At 43.7% G+C, this 21733-nt stretch overlaps 3 protein-coding genes across 11 annotated transcripts; 1 reads left to right on the top strand and 2 right to left on the bottom strand.

Annotated features, from left to right (window-relative positions):
* Positions 1-50: 50 nt before the first annotated feature.
* Positions 51-1047, bottom strand: LOC107273286 (A-kinase anchor protein 14-like). Its single transcript, XM_015751336.2, has 4 exons — positions 794-1047; positions 586-726; positions 301-486; positions 51-216 (listed from the first exon to the last, which is right to left on the bottom strand). The coding sequence occupies exons 1-4, from the start codon at positions 1028-1030 to the stop codon at positions 94-96; spliced, it is 687 nt and encodes a 228-aa protein (XP_015606822.2). The 5' UTR covers positions 1031-1047; the 3' UTR covers positions 51-93.
* On the bottom strand, positions 1015-21373 carry LOC107273819 (protein furry). 9 transcript variants are annotated; one of them, XM_025090983.1, is made up of 46 exons: positions 20918-21373; positions 20248-20365; positions 20039-20080; positions 19514-19693; positions 19240-19424; positions 18869-19068; positions 18562-18771; positions 18241-18448; positions 18028-18165; positions 17694-17928; positions 17216-17619; positions 16563-17150; positions 16364-16499; positions 16104-16274; positions 15835-16024; positions 15576-15752; positions 14570-14716; positions 14076-14246; positions 13870-14019; positions 13621-13790; positions 13182-13453; positions 12909-13063; positions 12617-12780; positions 10782-10976; positions 10203-10339; positions 9962-10111; positions 9691-9825; positions 9314-9582; positions 9067-9214; positions 8774-8979; positions 7374-8668; positions 7123-7306; positions 6740-7049; positions 6236-6641; positions 5658-6172; positions 5240-5548; positions 4997-5165; positions 4342-4517; positions 3903-3977; positions 3258-3431; positions 3021-3164; positions 2756-2949; positions 2485-2677; positions 2160-2417; positions 1584-2094; positions 1015-1411 (listed from the first exon to the last, which is right to left on the bottom strand). In XM_025090983.1, the coding sequence occupies exons 2-46, from the start codon at positions 20288-20290 to the stop codon at positions 1245-1247; spliced, it is 10656 nt and encodes a 3551-aa protein (XP_024946751.1). In that variant the 5' UTR covers positions 20291-20365; positions 20918-21373; the 3' UTR covers positions 1015-1244. The 9 variants fall into 9 exon arrangements, with proteins under 9 accessions (XP_024946751.1, XP_015607880.1, XP_024946758.1 ...); XM_015752394.2 differs by lacking the exon at positions 20918-21373 and adding an exon at positions 20750-20905; XM_025090990.1 differs by lacking the exon at positions 20918-21373 and adding an exon at positions 20750-20905 and having other exon boundaries at positions 7123-7294.
* On the top strand, positions 10998-12511 carry LOC112495267 (neuropeptides B/W receptor type 2). Its single transcript, XM_025091138.1, has one exon. It carries the CDS (start codon positions 11288-11290, stop codon positions 12377-12379), a length of 1092 nt encoding a protein of 363 aa, XP_024946906.1. The 5' UTR covers positions 10998-11287; the 3' UTR covers positions 12380-12511.
* Positions 21374-21733: the final 360 nt, after the last annotated feature.

The following is a 21733-nucleotide window of genomic DNA, read 5'->3' as shown; positions in this document are numbered from 1 at the left end:
ACACGCGATATTCCGGTTAGCTGAACCGATTGATTTTCGGCTGGGTTCAATTTATTGGCAGATACTGATCTTCACGATGGCTAAAATAATTAATTATGGTTGGTCTACGTCTAAAAAAATAATGTTTTTCATATCGAGGATGTCGTAGAGCCATTTCGGTTGAAAGGGCCAGTTTGTCCGATGAATTAGTTGACTTCCTTCGAAGACGTATGTTACCTTGAAAACCGAATGTTGGCCAGGTCAGTCGAGGAGTCCAGCGAATTGACTTGACGATAGGGAAAAGAGGAAGGCAGCACTTACGTCCACTGGATACCATTCGGGTTTGAGCCGGCTGGCTTCGACATTGAAGAAGACGCTGGCCGTCACGCGGGGTATTGGGCAGGCCGAGGTCGGAACACTCCATTTTGTTCGATAAGCGTAAAATTCGGAAGAGCGATTCGAGCCGAGGCGAATGAATTCCACATGATACATCCAATCTCGCATTCCCTAGGTGTGCGTAGCAATCAGACCCGATTAGTTTCTGATTAGGGACAGGATACTAGCGCTTATATCAGCATTCCTTTGGATTCGACAAGCATGACAAACCGGCAGTGCTTTCCATTGATCCATCATCGTTTCGATGCATCTGAGAGCATTTTGAGAATTCACTTTACCACAGGTTGGCCAAGAGATCTTCTTCTCGCGTTGGGCACAGTCACGCGGGATTTTTTTTCCAAGAAATGTCAGCTGTGCAATTTATATCGTTAGCCCCTACGAATGGGATGCAAGACGACCTAACCTCAACACAGCTAACCGTTCGATAATGCTTTGCCTTAAGCGCAAGGCACACTGCATCTGAGATTGTGCGATCCACGAACCTCCTGGAAAAGTCACTGACATTCATGAATACATCGTAGTCGTAGTTCCCCAGGCGAAGGTAAATCCCGTCCATTTCTCTTTGTATGCGAATGACAATAATTACACTGGTTTGTTTTAACATGAGGACGAGATGCGTAAAATAAAAGATGGTCGGTGTGCTTTCAAATGACATCCTTTATTTCCTTTCAGTTATACACATGTAGTCGTTTATGATAAGCGTGACGATCACCAAGTAGTATGCACACTGGATGTACAAGAAGGAACAAGAACTCTTGGATTACGAGGCGTTCGCCCTAAAAGTTTTTAATATATAATAGCAGTACTGCGGACTTATCCCTATGTTTCTGTCAAGTTGTGGGTGGACCGAGGGCAATGTGTAAAATAGTTCAAACGTCTGTTTTAGAAGCATGCGAGTGTTCGAGGCATTGTGCTCTCGTAGCTTTCGTCGAAGCCTCCAAACCTGTAACGCCGGCAAGTACTTGAAAGAGACTTTCCATGAGCTTACCAAACACTTCTGACATCTCTCGGTCACTCCGTGTAACTACAAAGAGGTCTGCAACATGTGACATAATAGAGGATTAGGATAATTTATACTAAGCAGTGTCTACATAATATTCGTAAAGGGAGCGCGAGGTTTTACTCAATTCTTACGTCGCAAGTCCCATTATGAAATCGAGACTGGTACAAACACTGTGTAACACGGATAACACATTGAGAAAAGTTACCTGATCTGTCTTGACCGAGATGCCTGCAATACATGTTTACAGCGGTTGTGACGACATCATCTTCGTCATGAAAGGGGTCGGCTGGCCACTGCGCTCTGTGAAGTCTAACAGCTTCGAGAGCTGACGACCATCTGGCTGATCGTAGGAGTTCCGCGACTCTGGCCACATCTTCTAGAGCCCCGGCAGCCGCCCCAGGTAGTGGACTCGGACTCAGAGTTGGTGTCGGAGTGCCACGTTCGCTTTCGGTGCTCTCTTCGAGGGCTCTACTGAGAGCGATTCTCATACAGGCTACTTCGTTCGAAGCATCCTGTAAAGGGCTCTGCAGATTTCGAGCAGCATTTGTCAGTGCACCGAGCATCTTATTCGATGCTTCGATCAACAATAAGAGCTGAAAATGAAGCTTATAAAGAGCTCTCCCGAGGTCCAGGAGCATCTCCTCCAGCGCTGTTTCGCTCGGTTGACTTTCATCCAATGTCTGCAATTTGCTGGTTGTCTTCACAACCTCTAGGCACTGTACACATCATAATACTCGTATTCACATAGTTACCCAATGACAACTGGACTAGTCAGACTTACCTCACTAGCATGATCCTTTCTATCAAGAAACGTTTCAAGATGTTCTTGAATCTCTAGCATACCAAAGCGTAAAGATTCATGAAGTCTCTGGCTGGCAAAAACGGTCGCGGAGAACCAAACCAGAGGAGGCTCTGCCTTCGACCCAAGGAGTTCCGCGTGCCCCGACAGGTGGGACCCGAGAAGAACGGAGGCAGCTCCCCCAGCCCTCAGCAGGGCGCTCGCATCACGCGTCAAACTTACCGATTTGTTACTTGCGTCCTATCACGACAGTTAAATGCAGAAATAGTCTCCTGAACCAAATTTGAACCTATAAATATATACTTACCCGTAAGATTCGTCCAAGTAATTGAAAAAAGTCAAGAGTGTTATAAGGAGCTTGTGTGATTAAGGCTTGTATTTGCTGTCTCCAAATTTCCTCAGTGTCGTCTCGCACCGCGTGTCGGAAGGGCATCAGGCCCGATAAATTGGGCGAGGCGTTGCATGGCGTTACGTCACCAAGATCACCAGCACTCGAACCGCTATGCGAATTTTTATGTATAAATATTTATCGATGCAGATAATGACAATAATCGACCAGAAGAAGCGAAGAGACTTACGAAGTGTCTGACCGTGTGGAGGAGTCGTGGCGCGTTCGTCCTGGAATTAAGGATAGCGAGGAAGGTGGAAACATTCCTGGTAGAATACCGGTTGTCTCCGGGCCACCAGTTGAACCGCTGCTTCCTGGCGGTACTTCATCCAGAGGCGATTCCGAACCAACTTCGTCGTCGGATGACTCCTCGGCGACGCCTCGCTAAAAAATCCCGAATAAATCTGTCATGCTGCGTTCTGTTGCCACGAAGACCAGATGTTCTCGTTAATTACCCTGGTACTCGGGTGTTTGCCAGAAGAAGATGGTGTCCTCTCGCTGAGACTCTCTTCGAATTGGCGTAGACTCGGTTCTCTTTCCTCGCCCTCACTTAATGGACGTCGTCTTACACCCCAATTAAAGTTGTCCGTGCTTTCACCCTGAATACATGTTAATCACTTATTATCCTCATCCTCAATATCACGACAAACGTACTCATTATCGAATTTTCAGCATTCGGTAGGTTCAGTTACCTCGACGCTCTCGCTTTCGTATTCAAGGAAGTCAAAGTCCTTGAAGACACCAAACTGCTCGTCGTCGCGCCTTGAGCCTCCGCTTAGGTCATTGTTTGCGCCGGACATCTCCTCAGTTGACGAAGCCATTGATGATTGTCGCTCCATCAAGTCGGAACTTTGACTAAATATTACCTGTTGGAATGTCAAATCCCAAGAGCCCAGGAAATTCCCGGTACTCCGTTATAAATAAATGGGTTTTACAGAAGAGGCTGCGCGATATCGTGAATTGTTTAACAGTGCCAGTAAGAACGTGTACCCGCATTTAAATTGCACAGCAGTGATCTGTGATTATAGAAACTACAAGCTAGATGCAAGTACTCGAATCAGTGCATTAGTCAGAGCACTCTTGCTTCTCATGAAAAGGACAACCCCCGTTACCTTAGAATACACTGTCATTGAGCTAACGTGTTCGTCCTAAAAATGAGGAGATAACGAGAGTCAGATATCATTGTAAGCTCAGGAGTTCTCGCAAGGCTTGCTCGGGTTTGCCGAGCAAGGTGTCGAAAAATCCATCACACTAATGAAGCACCCTTCTCCTCTATAGAGGCATTCTTATCGACCCCATGCAAGACTTAAGAATCTGAAGACAAAGTCTATACTCACAGACGGACTCTTCGGCAAGCCAACCCGCTGTCCGCAGGTGGTCAACAGATTGACCAGGCACTCTCGCACGCGACCCTGCAACAAACAAATTAATCATTTATTTATTTTCTCCTTCATTGCTCCCTCCCCTTGCACTCCGTGCCCTCTTCAATTCCTTTTTCTTTTGTTAAATCTCATGCAGTTGCCCCTGTATGTGGTGTGCGGTCATAGAGTTAATACAGATAGAGCAGACAAGCCATAGGCTGCTCTGCAAGTGGAAGTGTCCGTTCGCTCATAATGAGAAAGAAAGAGATAGCTGAACCCCTTTAGCTATCCGCCTTTGCACCCTGATTTGCATCTATCTCTCTCTTCGCCGCTGCCGCGTTGAGAGCTGGCTTGTCTGCTCTATCTGTATTAACTCTATGTGTGTGGTACATTAATCGGAGGAGAAATTGCAAACCTGGGACATCCAGGGTCTCTTCCAGCCAGCAATGGCATTGCTATCAGCTGGTGAAAGCGAGATGGAACGTCGCGGTGAGCCAAGCTGCGATCTGTCTTCGCCACTCGGGCGAATTAACCACCGTCGACCAATCACCGGTGTTTGCGACAGGTCAAACGTAAAATCCATGGTCCGTCCTATTGAGATAGCATCGTGTAACATGTCTACATTAATACATTTATACATATGTGCACCACCATTCAAAATGTACTTTCACCACCTCAACGCTTATTTACGCGAAATTCACTCTTCACTACTCGCGTGATATAACGTTCAATCGTATGTGGACCTTTATGCATGACTGTTAAGACTAAGAATAAATAATTACGACTACCACAACAATGACGATAAAAATGAAGTGGAAAAAAAATCAATGAGAGGGCAATTCGAAAACGGCCAGCCATATCAAATGGTACGTGGAACTATGAAATTACAAGTTTATTCAATGACGAAGCTACAGGCGACTATCGTTATTAGTTGTACCGCAACCTGATCGTTGTCGAATAAGTAGTCCGATCGGAACGTAGTCCACGGTGCCAAACAAAAAGAACAAAATGACGTTATTTCTGTGCGCGTACTACACCATTAAAATCATAAAGCAACCGATCCGACTTACCGGGTAATTCCTTCTTTGTGAATATTTCGTTGTCGGCGAAACTTGGATGAGGCGAAGCAAGTGAGGAATCCCAGGAAGAGCCGTGAACTGAAGTCGGGGGAGCCACAAGACTCGAGGATCGCGTAACCACGAGTTTCAAGATCTTCAATGCTTCTTTCCAGTGGGATCCCTATGCGAGCATCAGAGATCCAATAAAATGACCTGTTACATCTTCATGGGATTCGAAGAATATATCTTACGTACTTCGACATATTTCGAAATCACTCTCAGAAGTTCCGTATTGACTGGCTGAGCGCTCGGTGACGCCAAGTCCACGTAGTGCAACATGCAATGTATAATACTGAGGACTGGCAGGGCCACGCTCGTTGGTCCCTTTTCAAGAACCTCCACGAGGAATGCCAGCATGTTAAAACTCAGGTGAGCATATGTATCGTAAAGATATTTAACTACACACTTCGTCCACTGAAAGCTTTCCTTGCTGAAGGTGCGTCGACTGTAGAGGGTCATCACCGTTCCTAAATTTTCTAATTTTTTCCCCTTTTCGGCGCTCACCTAATATTGTTTAAAAGGAAGACAGAGAAAATGAAAGGTATTTGGGTGAAATCTTCACAAGGAGGTTCTGGTAGCGTTGCAAAAATACACGACTGTAGATAAAGTTTACCTGAGCAATATTTTCAGCACTTCGTATGCACAACTCGTTGGCGTCTTCGTAATTAAGCAGCATGTAGGGCAGTAAAGAGACGACATTCATGGGAAACGCTAGACTCTGTGTTGGATCGACAACAGGCAAGTCCAGTAAAGGCGTAAATTGCGCCAGAAGCGTGACTACAGGCTCGTAAGTATTCGGGCTCGTGCATCCTTTGAGTAGCAGGGCATGAACACCAGGAAAAGAGTTCCATCTGAGTTGCTGTTGCAATTTCTCGACCTTGTCTCTAGCGTCGGGTCGATCAAGCGGCAGCCTGTGAAGGACGCGGCTCAGCAGCCTCAGTGCCAAAAGGAACTCGTGTTCATAATCTGACTCTAGCAGCGACACTGAGAGCCAGAAGAGTTGAGCCAGAATTGTCATCTTGTCGTCCTGGCTTGCAGAATCACCGAGAAGCTTCAGCGATTGAGCCGATCTCGATCTCGCGAGATTCGAACTTGGATATTTGTTACATACAGATCTGCCATCTAGTTCTGCAAGAGTGATCGATAAGTGATATTTCTGAATTATAAAGTTTATAATAAGTTGTAGCTTACCCTTAGAGTCTGATATCGATGACGCAGAGATGCAACTGACTCCACCACTGCCATTAGCCCCACTACCATTAACACCTCCAGATGTAGCACTGTTTCCGTTTACACCACCGGGAACACCCCCGACGCCGACAACACCAGCTTTTTTGGTACAGTAACTCACGGAATAGCTGGTACTTCGCGTGTGACCCGTTTGATTCATATGAGAGAATAGATGTGGACTACCGGGATAAACATTACCACCACCAGGACTGCGTTTGCCGCCTACGATGATTCCCGATACGGGATCCTTGTTGTTTAGATTCGGAGTGGATTTAAAGATCTCTTTCATGAAGTCAAGCGGCCGAAAGTCCGATTCCAGCGAGTCCACAGCTGCTTCGAGTGTCAACAGCAGTTCGGTTACATATCCCTGAAAATAAGGAAGATGAATGAAAAAAGAAAAAAAAAACTTGGCACATCGAGAACTGACTATTTGTCAAGAGAATTTTGCGCTTCACGTGTTAATACCTGCATGTCTTCTCCCTGCTCAGCAACAGTCTCCACTAGCCTCGAGAGAATATCCGACAGCATTCTCGAGGTGATTGGTACACGAAGTGCACGAAAAACTTGAAGAGATCTACCGGCGTAGTGCCGCGACGAACAAGAGAGGCCTAGTTGAAGTGCCGTTTGGGCCCATCGCTGACTCACTAAAGCGTGTGGCAGTGAGTCCCTGAAGACGCGCAACACATGGCGCAACAGCACCGTAAGTTGTTCTGCGCTGCGCACCCACCAAACTTTAGCCGTCATGTCTTCGTAATTCCATAATGGTTGATTAGCCCTACAAAAAATATAAGACTTATTAATGAAAGTCGCCCTTAATTTGATTGTGCGCTCGCAACTTCTGCACTCGCCTTGAAGCCAAAAAGTTTATCAAGGATTTTATCACGTCCTGAATTGACATGCTCGGTCCTGGTTGAGGATACGTCCAATTTGTCCCATCAACTTCTGGTGTCACTATCACTGGCGGTGCCATGGCACTTAATGATGATGTTGAAGACGTCGCGTTCCAATCACCGCTGGAGCCTGTGGCCGAGTCTACAATTATTATCACATATAAAGCATTTCTTCGATTTCATTTATTATTTATGTTATTTGTATTCACCTCTCTTGCCGTGAACATTGAACTCACTACATCCATCTCTATAATTATACTCTCCGCTTTGTAACAATTGTTGCTGCTGCTGTTGATTAACGAAAGAGATAGATGTGATTGGTGCAGTCGCCATAGTTGTTGCCGAAACTGCCACAGCGGCTGCCGACGATGACAACGAAGTCGATGGTGACGTTGTTGTCACAAAATGTGCGGACGAAGCATTTGTAAGGGTAATTGTTGAAGCATTTGTAGATTGATTGGCGATGGAAGTCGTTGCAGAGGTTGCTACAGAGAGGCCGACAACAGCAGTTGTGCCGATGTTAAAGACAGTATCGACGTTGTTTTCAAAGTCCGCGCCAACGTTGTTGTTGCTCGTACTGATACAGACTGCCGGGTTTGGCATAAAGATAGAGGTGCCAGCTGAACTGACGTTAGTAAAAACACTGCTAGTATTGGTAGCGGTGTTGCTGTTAATCATGATACCGGATGTCAATGCTGTATCATTTTGCAAGAGTAATGGCGGTGGTGGCGGTGGTGGTGGAGGAAGTGGAGGCGGAGGTGGCGGCGCAGGTGACGAGGTGAGTGATGAGGCTGATGAAAATTGTGGCAAAGACGGTAGTGTAGGTGAAGGAGGAAGCGGCGGAGGCGCCGGCGGCGAAGAAGGCACACTAGACGCAGGACTGCCACATACGGAGGAGTTCGATGAAGAGGAGTAGGAGTAAAGTGTAGTCGGGATTGGGGCCGGGTTTGTAACTGTTGCAGCTACTGGCACTACAGCTGACGCCGATGCTGCATAGGAGGAGGATGCGCAGGAGGATGATGATGAAGACGATGAGGCTGATGCTATTGTAGCCGAAAGAGTAGAAGTGGTCGCAGCTGGTATAGACGATGAAATCGCTGACGAGATAAAAGTGCCTGGAAGTGGGGTTGCTGGAGGAGGTGAAGTTGTATGATGAGAAAGGGGCGGCTGGACAACTGTTGGTCCATATAAGTAGCTGTCGAATTCCGGATCAAGTTCAGTGAAGTTGTGTTTCAGAACGGGCAGTGCTGGAGTCGTCAGACCAAGGCCCAATTGTTCAGTGCGAGAAGCCAAGAGGACCCTGGCAACGCCAAGATGATCGCGATGATCACCGAGAACTACCAGCAAATTTAGTAGGAGACAGCGGCAGTGCTCGCGAACGAGCGGCCTCGAATGGTCTAGTCCAAGAAAGACGATATGCAGCATGAGCGGCACGTGAATCGACCAATCGAGCTGCACACCATCTACAACTACGTCCGTTAGCAGCATTACTGCAATGTTGCATCTGGAAAAGAGAAGTCATCGCATTTATTTCACAATACAGCATCATTTTACGTGCGTAGCTAATTAAGTGTTAAAGTGTTTTTTGAATAATTTTTTTTCCGATTACCTATGGAAGCCACTTATAGGTTGTGAACTATCTGGCAAGTATTCCGTGAGCGGCGCAAAGTAGCCGCCATACTCTGGCATCGGAAGTGGATGTGGCTGAGGGATGTCAAACTTTTCAACACTGAAGCCAGCCTTCCCAGGAATACGGCTTTCGGCAGATAGTGTAGCTCCATTTCGTACAATATAACATGTTTCTTCGACGATCAACTGAAACATCTTTCTTTTAACCCTCTGTCCATTCTGCTGACCACCAGAGACAGCTGCGTTGTTTTTCGCTTGCATGCAAAAACGTACCTCTGGTTCACTCGTGGTCATTGAGAGGTCGTCAGGTAGTAGCGATGCTTGAACACCGCCAGCAATCGTACTGCCACTGCGTGATTTATCTGTTCGCGGAGTCGAGAAACCAGCAAGTGCACGTAGGGCCGTATCTGACTTCGAAGCGCTGATTTCAAGGAATCACGACGGAAAGAAAAAAAAAAAATAGAAAAAACTGAGAACTGAACATTGAAAGAGAAACAGAGAAAGATGAAAATTAACTTACCCAGTCTTCACAGGATCCTCCCCAGAGTGTCGCTTCGTGTGTATCGTGCCCTTTTCGACAGCCAAATCTCGAGGCGGATTAGTCGGATCGGCTGCAGGCGCATCGCTATGTGAGGATGCTTTTCTCATGCTGGTCAGTCTGTAAAATGGTGGCGTCTCCGTGCGTTCTATCAGGCAATTTAGAGTTTCGACTGTTTGGAGCTCCGTCATCATTTCGTCGACGAGACGTTCCGGACGTGCTCGAGCCAGATACAGCACTACACGCTTAGCCTTTAAAGAGCAATGTGATCCTAATTTCCATCACATAGCTTATTCGTTCTCGCATTTTTGCATAAGCAATATCATTATCGAACAAGTTTTGCATAGTCGTTTACTCACGTATGGTAATAATTCTTGGGGCGCCATTCCGGATACGATTATCAGGTAGCGGATTATTACTTTAAGATTGTTGGGCCAACATCCACAAAGTGTACCCCAGAGTTCCTCTGTCTCTTTGGGATGTTCATCGGCAAACTGTAATAGAAAAATGAGAATCCACGGAACTTGAGAAAAACGATCCCTTCAGAACTATAGCATATTATTATTCGCACGATTAGTATAGTTTAGCTAAATTTTATGATGTTGATATTACAGATGTAAAAATACTAACCTTTGCTGTAATGTAGAACAAATTATTGAGGACCATTTCGGTGGCTTCAGCGCTACCCCAGCCTTCTCTTCGGCCTCCGGAGCCAATTCCGCCGATTCCCGAGTTCCCGGCAACTCCACCAATACCACGATTTACATCACTTGCATAATACTGTAAAGAAAGATATATATATTTTTTTTGCCAATCAAAATAATTGCCAAATGTTGCACTGAAGCTTTTTTCATGCTTTTAAAATGTCTACCTGGTAATAGCTCAAAGGATTCGAAGGAGGTGGTACATTTAAGTCTACCAGTTCCATGTTATGCAACCACGGTAATAAATATTGAAGAAGTAGCTGGCGAACCTCGCGGCGAGCAGTTTGGAATCTGTGAGTGATTTCTACAATGTAAAGTACATCCATTAATTATCTGTCCTATATATTATACCATTTTTATTTTCTCTTACGATTATAATTTCTCTGGACACTCTAGTTGCTCACTCATGTTTTGACACATCGAGGCCACTTCCGTTACCAGATGGAAATATTTACACAAGTAACGCCCGGTTCCCTAAGTACCTAACGCTTAATTGCTTCCAGTACTACCAATATTAGCGTTTGTTCAACTTTTGCATGTGGTAATTTTGAACAAACATAAAGTAATAGAAAGACAATGAGACAGTTAAATGAGGTCATAAACGCCAATAATTATAGTGAAATATTTGCATGCTGCAGAGATTGATTCATTCAGTTGCATTTCTCACTGTTCTTTTCGTTGCGATAAAACAACAATTAGGATTCGTCTCGTTCATTCTGATCTTCAAAGAGGTTAATAAGTCTTACCGCTAAACATCGGCATGGTGAGTTCGGGATGCAAGTGGGCCAGCTGCCGAGAAAGATACATTTGGCTGCGGCAGTAGGTGGTAGAGAGGATGGCATCGAGTGTGCCAGACCTAACGACACCGTTACCGACGGCGGTTGCTCCAACTCCAGCATTTTGTTCGGTTGCAGGCCCGGTGACGTGTTCATCCGAACATCCTAAAATTATTTAGAATCGGAAGATCAGTATCTTTTGCAATGTCATACGAGTGCGAGAGCTTGCGCACTTATACAGGCACGACGATGTAAGAGTAAAATTGAACGTTGTGTATTTGGAGGAGGGACTTTATGACGAAAAGTGAGAAATGTACGCAGGTCTAAAAGAAGCAGCCGACTGCCGAGAGGCCCTCAGTTGGCCGACAATCATAGAGCACTGAGGTTCGCCGTAGGTGGCTTAGCTATTATTCACCGTCTACGAAATAACGACGAACGAAGAGGAAGAAAAAGGAGAAATACAAAAACCTAACAGGATGACGACAAAGAAGCTTGAAAGTGAAACGGGTATTGCCGAGCAAGTGATGCACGGCTTGCAAATGTATTACACGCCTATCCTAGTGTACTTGGGAGTCCTTGGAAATTGCCTCTCAGTCTGTGTTCTCCTCTCGGCGGAAATGCGACGATCCTCCTCGAGCTTCTATCTGGCGGCCATAGCAATCAGTGACACTGGATTCCTTGTTGCACTCTTCGTTGTTTGGCTGGGTTTGGTGGACGTGGGATTATTTAATCAACAAGGCTTCTGCCAGTTTTTTATTTACTTAACAACACTCTGCAGTTTCCTCAGCGTGTGGTTCGTCGTAGCATTTACCGTCGAAAGATTCATCGTAGTACGTTACCCCTTGAGGCGACAGTCCATGTGCACCACAACTAGAGCAAAGACTGTCCTTCTTGGTTTAACTATCCTTGGCCTTGTGCTTTGCAGCCCTGTACTTTTATTCTCGAGCTCACGGCCGTCCAGCGAAACGCGACATAATGCCACTGCCCTTTGCCACTTAGCTGATGAGTGGGAGGATTGGGCGAGCATCTTCAACGTTGCCGACACCCTGACAACATTTGTTTTACCATTTTCCGTAATCGCTCTCTTAAACGCACAGATCGCTCAGGCAGTCTGGCGCCTCGCTCGTATTCGCCGAGCCATGATTTCCAGTGTCCTCCGCAACGCGAAGCCATCCTCTTCGCTTAATTCTTCAGTTCCTCAACCACATCCACGTCTGCACTCGCGACCTCGTAACTCGTCTATATCCCTCGAAAGTTCTTGCGCCCAAGCAGCCTCCGCGATCACTGCTAACAGTCTTACTGTCGACGTCAACCCTACCAGCAACTCGAAAGAAGCTGGATTCCCAAGAAACGACACCACAGTCATAGTTAACAGCATAAAATCTACGCAAAGTTCCGCCGCTGTTGCCGTCGCATCTCAAACCAAAGTAACGAAGATGCTGCTCGTCGTGTCTACAGTTTTTCTACTTTTCAATCTACCTGCTTATGCGATGAGAGTTCGCGCTTTTCTTGAGGTACGTTCACTCAAAGGGTCTGCTAACGAGACTGGTATAAATATAATGAATTGACTTTCAGGACGATGCAGATCCACCGCGAACCATCGTCGTACTCCAGCACGTTTGCAATTTGCTTTTCCATACAAATTTCGCGATGAATTTTGTTTTATATTGTGTAAGTGGCCAGAATTTTAGAAGAGCCGCAATACGTATTCTCTGCGTCTGGTCTCGTCAAACAAACACAGACATTCTGCATGTCGCAACTGCCACAGCACATTAATAATACCAAGTATTTAACCAAGTACCAACCAGTCTCGGAATCGACAGTAGGCAGCGGTCCGACATTGCCAAAGAATCTTTGGTCCAGTAGTTGTAGAAGCTGAAGGGCCGCATCGTGAACCAAAGCGCGCGGACATCCTGTGCTCATCAACGTGACGTTAATGACACTGGTGTAATGATCACAAGGATACTCTCTAGAAAAAATAAATGTACGAAGCATGTTTTAACCTTACAACTCCCACATACTATTCCTCTTCATTTAATGATATGGCGGTCAGTCAGTCGATATGACGGCTACTTCCAAGCATTGATAAGTTCCTACCTTGCACTGAAAATTGTCGCCAGGGCTAAGAAACATCCGTCGGCTACTTGTGGAGCACCAGTATAACAACGATCGACAACCCAATCAAGCAGAGCACCGATGTCGGGATTACACTCAAGCAGTAAGACTACGGTCTCACGGCCGAGGGCGTAAATCTATAGAAACACATTAAAATATTTGATAATAACTGTATGTCATCAGAGCCTGCAGATCATGCTCTGCATCTACTGCATTCTACATCTCTCATTTCGAATGGATGACGTTGTCACTGACCTTCTCATCCTTACTTGCTAAGAGGAGATCGAGCCATTGATAAAGTATCGCTCCCTCTTCAGACAACGATTGGGGATTAAAACATGGACCGCAACACAGCAGCCCGCTCATCGCCTGCAGCGCAAACAGTTGCAAGTCAGAAAAAAATCGCTCCTCCTCGTTGGTAAACGCCGTAGACGTGAGAGGGCGTCCGTAAGGACCTGCCCAGCTTGCAAAGAGTGTAAACAAATTGCGACGTAATTCTCTCTTAAGGAGCGCATAGCAAGTTTCCACTGAAAACAAGAAATAAAGACTTATTGAGATGTCTATCGGTCAACATGGAGCAACTTTCGGCAGGCTCTTGTGGGGCAAACGAGTATAAAGCACAGGTCGTTCATAATTTTAGCATAAGAAAAAGGTAATGGGTAGTCGATGTGTACAATCCGGACAAACTACTCACGAGAAAAGCTCTTTATCATCTTTCGAATGAAATTGCAAAAGTGCAACTTAATATCTCTAATTGCTGGTGCTTCTTTGTCAGTTTCATTTTCAAGGTAAAGTCGGGCACCGTCGATGTATTCGATAAAAGTAGGATGTAACGACTGAGTCTCTCGATCCAGAACTGCTGGGCTGAAACAACCAATTGCATTGTCACTCTCGAGTTTGCCGAATACTAGTATTTTTCAGCATTCACAAGAAGTGTACAAACCAGATTCCAAATGTGCCATATTCAGCAATCAGCTCGAGGACTCGCACCAGCTGCAATCTCAGAGCATCTCGGCGTCGCCTCCTTCTCATATTCTCTTGCTTCCTATCTACAGCTTCGCGAATGTAGGGGACTAGCTCTTCCATTAAGTCCCTAGAAATAACGAGCGATCAGTAAGTGAAATTCTGTGTGTGAAAAAAAAAACCTACTTCAAAGCCTCCGCATTGACTTTTCCAATAGCTTGGACGGCAGCATCCCGCACGTCGACCGCCTCGCATCTAAGTAGTGGCACCGTCAATTTATACAGGGCAGCCGGATTCGCGCTAGAACCAGGTGATTTGTTGTCGCCTCGCTCAGCAGAGAGGCTATCCGGCGAGGAGCTGTGATAAAAAAAAATAATCTCGCTGGACTCATTCTTCCGCTTTCAATACATTTCATGTAAGGTGGCCAATTCTTCCGCTCTAGGAGCGTAACTTTCTGTTAGTACGTGCACCTTCATTCGAACACCTTACCGAGGTAAAGTATACACAAGTACACCTCAGATGCATTCAAGAGGTAATACGTTACGTACAAAGTGGCTAGGAACAGGAAAGCATTTAAAAAAAAAAGATTCATCGAATGAAAGATCGTGTACGAAGAACACAGCAGAATCTAAATCGTGAAAATTCGGTAGGTTCCTTGGGACGGTCAATAGGTAGCTCACCTGGTCCGCTTATGCCTGGTGTAGATGCCGGAAATCGATGGTACGGAAAAGCGGCCCGGCAGGGTCTGCGCCCCGCCGAGGTTCTCCAGGCTCTGACTCAACTCCTTACTCATGCACAACACACCAAACTCCACCGTATGCTGACCACTAGAGTATGCAATACAGTGTACCACCAATGCTTCTTGTATCAAAGACATTATTTACTTTCGAAATCTACTCTACCCCACAGCACGTGAGACGCGACACAATTATAGCTACGTGCCAACTTGAAAAAACTCTCTTTCTCTATAATAAAGCTGATAGCTTTTCTACTTCACAAGAAATAATCCAATGAATTCTGTAACATGTCCTCTCGCATCCTTATTTCATCCTATTCTAGCTCCTACTTCATCGTTTAATTTTTCATTCGGCATCCAATTATTATTCATTTTTTCAGAAAATTTAATTCCGGATTGAAGACAAACGAGAATCTTTTGGACATAGGCTGAATATTGAAATGGATGGAAAGATGAAAATGGTTAGATGAGTAAACATGGAAAATAAGAGAAAACAAGTATGCATTGGCATACGCTAGGCATTCAAAGGCCAATAATAATGTATAACACACAGTGGAAATACGAGAGGGGATAGGTCAACAGGTGGATGCACGAATGACCCTGACAACTGATTAAAAGCAAGCTATTCGCGGTATAGTCGCCAAATGCGATTTAGTTGGACAGATGGTATGGCACAACAGACATAAGCAGACAAGATCCAACACCAATTAATTTTAAATATCATAATGTTCATAAAGTAACTCTTAGACGATATATTTATATCGTTTGCGAGTACTTTTCCTCTTTCTTTTTCTCCATAACTTCTTCAAACACGGATTTTTTATGAATATTTTTTGATCATGCACTTCCTACTTGAACGATACTCAGAATGAGGTCTAAGAATTGACAGATTGCTGTGCATGGCGATCATAGATTAAGAGAAAGAGAAGAAGAGCGGGTGATCAGCATACCTGAGGCTAAGATCTGGGCTGGCGCAACGTACAACCGGACTTGGAATCGGCGGTACAACGCGATACCCGAAGGTCAAGTAGTTCTTCCAGACATGCATGTAGACGTCTCTCTCATTTACTGGTTTTCGTACAGTGTTCGAACTGCGTAAGAGCGAGGCTCTGTTATCATTGACTGGCCTAAAAGGAAAGGAACAAAAGTTGAGACACATACAATCGTCAATATCGGTACAAGATCAGCATCAGCAACACGCAATCTTACGTGGGATCGATAACGGCAAAAAGGGAGTTTATTCTAGTGAAGACTATCGGCCAAGAATGAGCCACGGCGCTGGGACATAGAGTTAAAACTCGATCCTTCTCAAGGAAGCCGAATAAGCAGCTGCTCCAAGGATCTGCTCCATTTAAATTCAACGATGAAGTACTTTTTGTACTATTTTCATCGTGAAAGCCTGTATATCAAACGTTTGGAGTTATTAAAAATACATGTCTATATGGCTGCAACTTGATCTTGCAGATACTATAATCCACCTGCGGTCCAAACACAGCTACTTCTCTCGGCTATCCATTGTAGGTCGACATTTGACGTCGACGTCGCTGCCGCTTTTTCCGCTGGTGGTAACATGTGATAGCATTTCTCGAGTACAAGTGGGCAGCAAGCGTCCATCACGTCGATCACTGGTTGATCATCTTCGAGAGCACCTGTCAAAAATACAAATATGTCTTTATCTATTCTTCATTTCGTATCATAAATTTGAAGTATCAAACAACAACGAATAAATAGTTCTTACCCAGCATCTTCAGGAGAAGTTTAATCTCCCGTAAGATATGAACAGCTAACCGACGGGGATACAATCTACAGTTGCACAGCATCACCAATGCGAAGCCCTCGACAAGATGAAAAACAGTCGATACTGGCTCGGTTTTCTGTATTAAGCATTACACGTTAGAGGATAGTAAAGCTACAGAAGTATCTAAAGAGAGTCGAACCTGAGAGGATTCAGATGTCTTTTTTCCAGTGACATCGGAGGGGCGAATGTTACTCCGTACATTATCTATGGTTTGGTCCTTAGATCGTACCGAAGATCCAGGGCTCGATAGCGCGTTCTTCCAACTGGTTAGCAATTGAAGCAACATTCGTAATCCGTTGTCAACCAACTGTGGAAAAGTGTCTTGGACGTCCCTTGCAAGAAACTGAGTGAATCCAAAGACGACATCTTGCCGCCAATCCGGGAAATCGAGAACAAGTGTCTGAAGACTCTGATAAGCCAGGCCACGTAGTTCCTCATCCATATGAACAGTAAGACGCGAGAGCATGTCGACCAACTCTGCCCCAGTCATCCCGTCAGGAATGAGACGTGGTACAGCAGCCACGCAAGTACGGAACAAATCTATCCTCGGTTTGCGCTCACCAGTAATCATCTCGTCTGGTTCTTTGTTCATGTTCTGAGTACTCGTCATCATTAAAGGCCGTCCATAATGAACGTCGAGAGCCCGCAAAATATCTACGAATACACGACGCACATGCGGAAAGTACGAGGACATGCCTATACTCCTGGCTGTGTCCTCAGTAAGCATCTGGAAGTTTCAATGGGACGATGTCACGGTTTTAAAAAAGGCTTTAACGTTCCTGAGCTACTCACCTTATTCAAAAAAGTCTTTTTGACGCGGACAGTATTTCCACTAGGTAGTACGCCCATCGTGCGTGGCATTGGCGGTTCGCCTTCTTTTTGCTGCAGACTGTCCGCGACCACTAAGAAGGCACGTAGTCCAATGCTCATTCTCTCAGGCGTCAGAATTATTTTGACCGGCCGACCAACCGAGAGCAAGTCAAAGACGATCTCTCGCATTGCAAAATCTAATCTTTCTTGAGCAATGAACTGAATAATCTTTACGAAGATATTGAGAGGAGTATCTCGAGGTACAACGGCCTTTGAGCCTTTTGGGAAGAGAGAGTTGACTATACTTTGCAATCTACTCTGCGTAGCGGAATTGCTTTCGCATTTAATACGAATCATGTAGACCCAAAGTAAACGATAGAGAGCCTCTGTAAGACGTAGAAATTTTTAGTATTACCATCTCGGTGATTCTCGGTGACATCACAAAGATTGTCAGCCTTACCCAATGCGACGCGACACATCTTAGGATCCCGATTTTTCAAGTGGGATAGACACATAGCCAGAAAGTAGTGCCAACTTTGAAGGAAGAATGTCTTCTGGCTGACACAGAGGAGACATGTCACCAATGGGAAAAGTGCCAGTCGATGTTTTGACTTTGTGCACATGTCCAATGTCGTCGAGTACAACATTTCGACGAAGTTCTTCAAACATGGAACATTTACTTCGTTCTTCACAGCCTGAATTTAAGAGGGGCTAATGAGCAAATTGGCAAAGAATAAAATAGCCCTAATCTTTCAAGTAAACTCAAAGATGTAACTGTATTTCGGAAAACCCACCGCAGCCACTGGAACGAGAATTTCAACAAAGAGACCTGCCAATGCGTGTTTGACATCCTTGTCTTTGACTTCTAGAAAATATTGAGCACATTCTTGCATAAATTGAAAGGATGCCTCGAATTCTTCTATTGGAACCATCTGCAAATGAACAAGCTGTATCCTACCTCACCCAAGCCATTGCATGAGAAAGTGGATGGAGCGAAAAACACGTACCTTCACCCTGAAAAACTTCATACCCATTAACAAAGAAATTATGCTTTGCGTAGTATGCGGCCCAGGCTCTCTGGCACGTAGTTCCTTTAACTCGACCATAAATCTTTTTCTTACCGACATAAATCGAGACTGTGCGAGAACTCCTATCACTTCAGCATACAAGTCTGCAATAATATGAATGTTCCCGGCATTCGGTTCGTTTTGTATTCTAAAAAAAAAAGAGAGAAGCATAAAACCGTTAGAATTTCTATCTGGTTATTTTATTTCTAAAATCGTTTGGTACTTGCGGTATCGCACCAGAACTAAATCCGCTGCACTTACCCTTCTCTGTATTTAAAATGCCTAAATGCGATGTTCTCAATATAAACTAAGAGATCCTCGTGTCCTGGGTGGAAGGGCAATTGACGCAGAACTTCAATTAACATCAGACAGAATATGAACTCAACCGCAAGGTCTCGTCGTTCCTGTAGTAAATCTGCTTCGCTTCGTTCCACAGTTTCCACGCTCCCAGATACAATTGTATACATAATACTGATAATTATCGTTTTTGTTAGTGTATAAGACATTAAAAACATTTTTTAAAGTGAAACGACACTAGAAGAATATTATCGACCTGATAGAATATTACCTCTTTCCCTTTTGATCTTCCTTGCCTGGGATTGTTTTTTTCTGATCCGTCCCATGATCGACCAGCTGTCGCTCGTACCAATTGAAGAGCGCTCTTAGAATCGAAGGCAAACAATGCTCTGCTACAGACCCAAATGCAGAAAGAAGTTGGTCAAATTGAGCATCCTCCCCTCGTTGCAACACTTTGGAGAGAGGCTTTTCCTAGAGAGAAACAATAATGTTCTTTCAGCATCCAATTGTATTTGGATAGAATTGAACTACTTTATTGTCCATGTAATGTCTGTATCTCTAAATGAGTTTCATTTTTATTTGTAGAATTCGTATGTAACAATACTTAAGATATAATAGGAAACTCTTTATTGCAGTACTTACGTGTTCCGTCATAACAGCCTCCATTTTTTTTTCCGCTTGCATCGTAAAATCCCCAAATAATGTTCGCATAACGAATTCACCAGGCCTCAAATCCATGTCCCCTACCTGTTGACTTTTAACAGTCTCCTTTTGAGCACCCCAAGGCAATACTACTGTAGCTACACTCACTCTACTTGAACTTGATTCTACAAAAAATTGGTCATGAAGGTTATAATATTGAAATACCTTTTATACACTGACCCTCTCGTTTTGTGCACTAGAGTGTAATATTTACCATTACCAGACACCGACGTACTGACAGTATGAACGCTAATAGCATCGCTACTTTCTCCCTGAACGGATCCATGAGCTGCAAATAGATCTTGCTGACATGGCCCAGGAATACTTTGTCCAATAATCGATGATGCTCCTTCTTGTACACTTTCGATATGTCCTGCTCTTGAGTCAGCTGCTTCTGATCAGACATAAAGGAAATATACTCAGATCTTCCACTACAGATTCAAACTATCAAAAAAAAGCCACGTTGAAAGAATTGAGTCTATGCAGAATCTGAAGTGTTCATAATTTCAGCCATATAACAATACATGCTACTAGAAGAAGCCCTAGTCTGTAACGTAACAGATGCCCATGACATACCCTAATTTAATTATGTCAAGCTTGGCGCTTGCTTTTTCATTGACTTATGCAAAGGTAGAATACATAGACAAACTAGAAGAACTCAATGATGGAGTAAATAAAATATAAAGAAGGAACCTGAACTTAAGTAATGTAATAAGTACAATGTAATATTTCAGCTTACCACTTTGCACATCATGTCCTGGTAATGTCCGATTTTCACTTTCTGGAAAAATGTACATGGAAATGTATCTCCATACAGTAATCATAAATTTGTCACTATTTAGATAAGATTTAAATAACAATGTAGTTGCATGCATATGATAATATAAATATTTTCTTTTTAAGAGTCATTACGCTTGCATTAGCTTACAATATATTACAATAACAAACCTTCCATTGTGCTTTCAGAATTTCTCTCTCTCTCTTGCAGCATGATGGAACCGCATTGTTAATTCACTAGCAGGGAATGCTATTTGGTGATGATGTCTTGGTCATAGACTGAGTAAAACTGTCGCACAAGTATCAGACAAGAAATATTATTAAACTTCATATAAAAGATAGTATTTATGAGAAAATATGTGCAACAAACATTTATGATTCAAGTTCACAATGCACAAAGAAATATATTAATAACAATAACATTCCATGATCCAATATCTGTTTACATACTATTACAATTATAAACGCTTTCAGCTACAATAATTTTAGAAATTTTAAATAATTTATAGATAAGTGCGCAATAGTAAAGTTGCAGTACAATCGGGTATAATCTGACACATTAAATAATACTTTTGTCATTTCTCTTTTGACGCGATATTACAAAAAACAACTAATTGACAAAGACAGATTTTAAACAGAATCTAGAAACATTTAGAGGATTGCATTAGCTAACCTTTTAAGGGCAGTAATGATTTACTTGATTTATGTCAATTAAATATATATTTTTGACATTTCTGAGGCAATGCCAGACAACACTATGCAATACCAATACCCATGTCATACCCACATCGTTCCCACATCATATGTATGCAAGACTGCGAATACACCCATAGTTACCTACCCATCTCTGTAGTCGCATTATTCACTCACAATCAGTGATAGTCAGTCAATTACAGTCGTGGCCAGTGATGTTTGATAGTCACTGGTTAGTTGCTGATTAGGTTTGTCTTGTTACCTACACTTTCTGCATATTTCACAAAGTGATTTTCCAAAAAAAAAATGAGCAACCAACAAGTTTTCTATTTGTTCCAACAAAAACCAACAAAATACCAACAATATTTTAGCAAAAGAAAAAATTCAAAAAATACATGACAGTGCTAACTTCACATAGATGAAAAAAACATTGGCAATCTCCCTGCTCATCTCTGGACCGCCAGGAGAATGGAACTTTGTATATATATCGTGATCTAATGGTTTAGTAGATATAGAAATAAGGACTTTCTGAATGTTAAATGTTGACAACATTTCCACGTTGCAGTATTTAAGTAGGATTAACCAATAATGTGGAACATTAGAGAATACACGAACGTGTTGGTTATTCTTATATCTAACCCTCCATGATAGAAATGTAGTAATTGTCGATATATATGAATTTATTTTTATCAACAGAAGGTATGTGAAAGCACTCCGACTGATTTTATCTATCAGCTGCCTTTACTGTTCTTGGTTCATGATTCTTTTTACTACGCGCTGGTTCTCGCAGTTGGGGCGGCCGTAGCCCAGTGGATAGGGTAGTGGATTCACGACCGAAAGGTTGGAGGTTCGCGCCCAGCTTCCAGCGGCATTCACCAATGGGTTTTCATATGAAAACTTAAGTGAGTATTTATACGGATTTCGCCCAACACTGTTCGGATTCGGTGTATAAACTTTGTAGGTC

Source organism: Cephus cinctus, unplaced genomic scaffold (genome assembly GCF_000341935.2).
Source record: "Cephus cinctus unplaced genomic scaffold, Ccin1 Ccin1_scaffold0091, whole genome shotgun sequence".
In the NCBI taxonomy this organism is placed as follows: Eukaryota; Metazoa; Arthropoda; class Insecta; order Hymenoptera; family Cephidae; genus Cephus; species Cephus cinctus.
This window is presented reverse-complemented; position numbering and strand designations above follow the sequence as displayed.

Bases quoted from the DNA above. Each gene is read 5' to 3' on its own strand.
- LOC107273286 (XM_015751336.2), bottom strand. From the start codon at position 1,030: ATGTCATTTGAAAGCACACCGACCATCTTTTATTTTACGCATCTCGTC. The intron at 487-585 runs GTTTGTCATGCT...ACGCACACCTAG, and splicing joins ATCAATGGAAAGCACTGCCG to GGAATGCGAGATTGGATGTA. The intron at 217-300 runs GTAAGTGCTGCC...TCGGTTTTCAAG, and splicing joins CCGAATGGTATCCAGTGGAC to GTAACATACGTCTTCGAAGG.
- LOC112495267 (XM_025091138.1), top strand. From the start codon at position 11,288: ATGACGACAAAGAAGCTTGAAAGTGAAACGGGTATTGCCGAGCAAGTG.
- LOC107273819 (XM_025090983.1), bottom strand. From the start codon at position 20,290: ATGCTGCAAGAGAGAGAGAGAAATTCTGAAAGCACAATGGAAG. The intron at 14,247-14,569 runs GTGAGCTACCTA...TTTTTATCACAG, and splicing joins ACCAGGCATAAGCGGACCAG to CTCCTCGCCGGATAGCCTCT. The intron at 3,432-3,902 runs GTGAGTATAGAC...ACATTCCAACAG, and splicing joins GCTTGCCGAAGAGTCCGTCT to GTAATATTTAGTCAAAGTTC.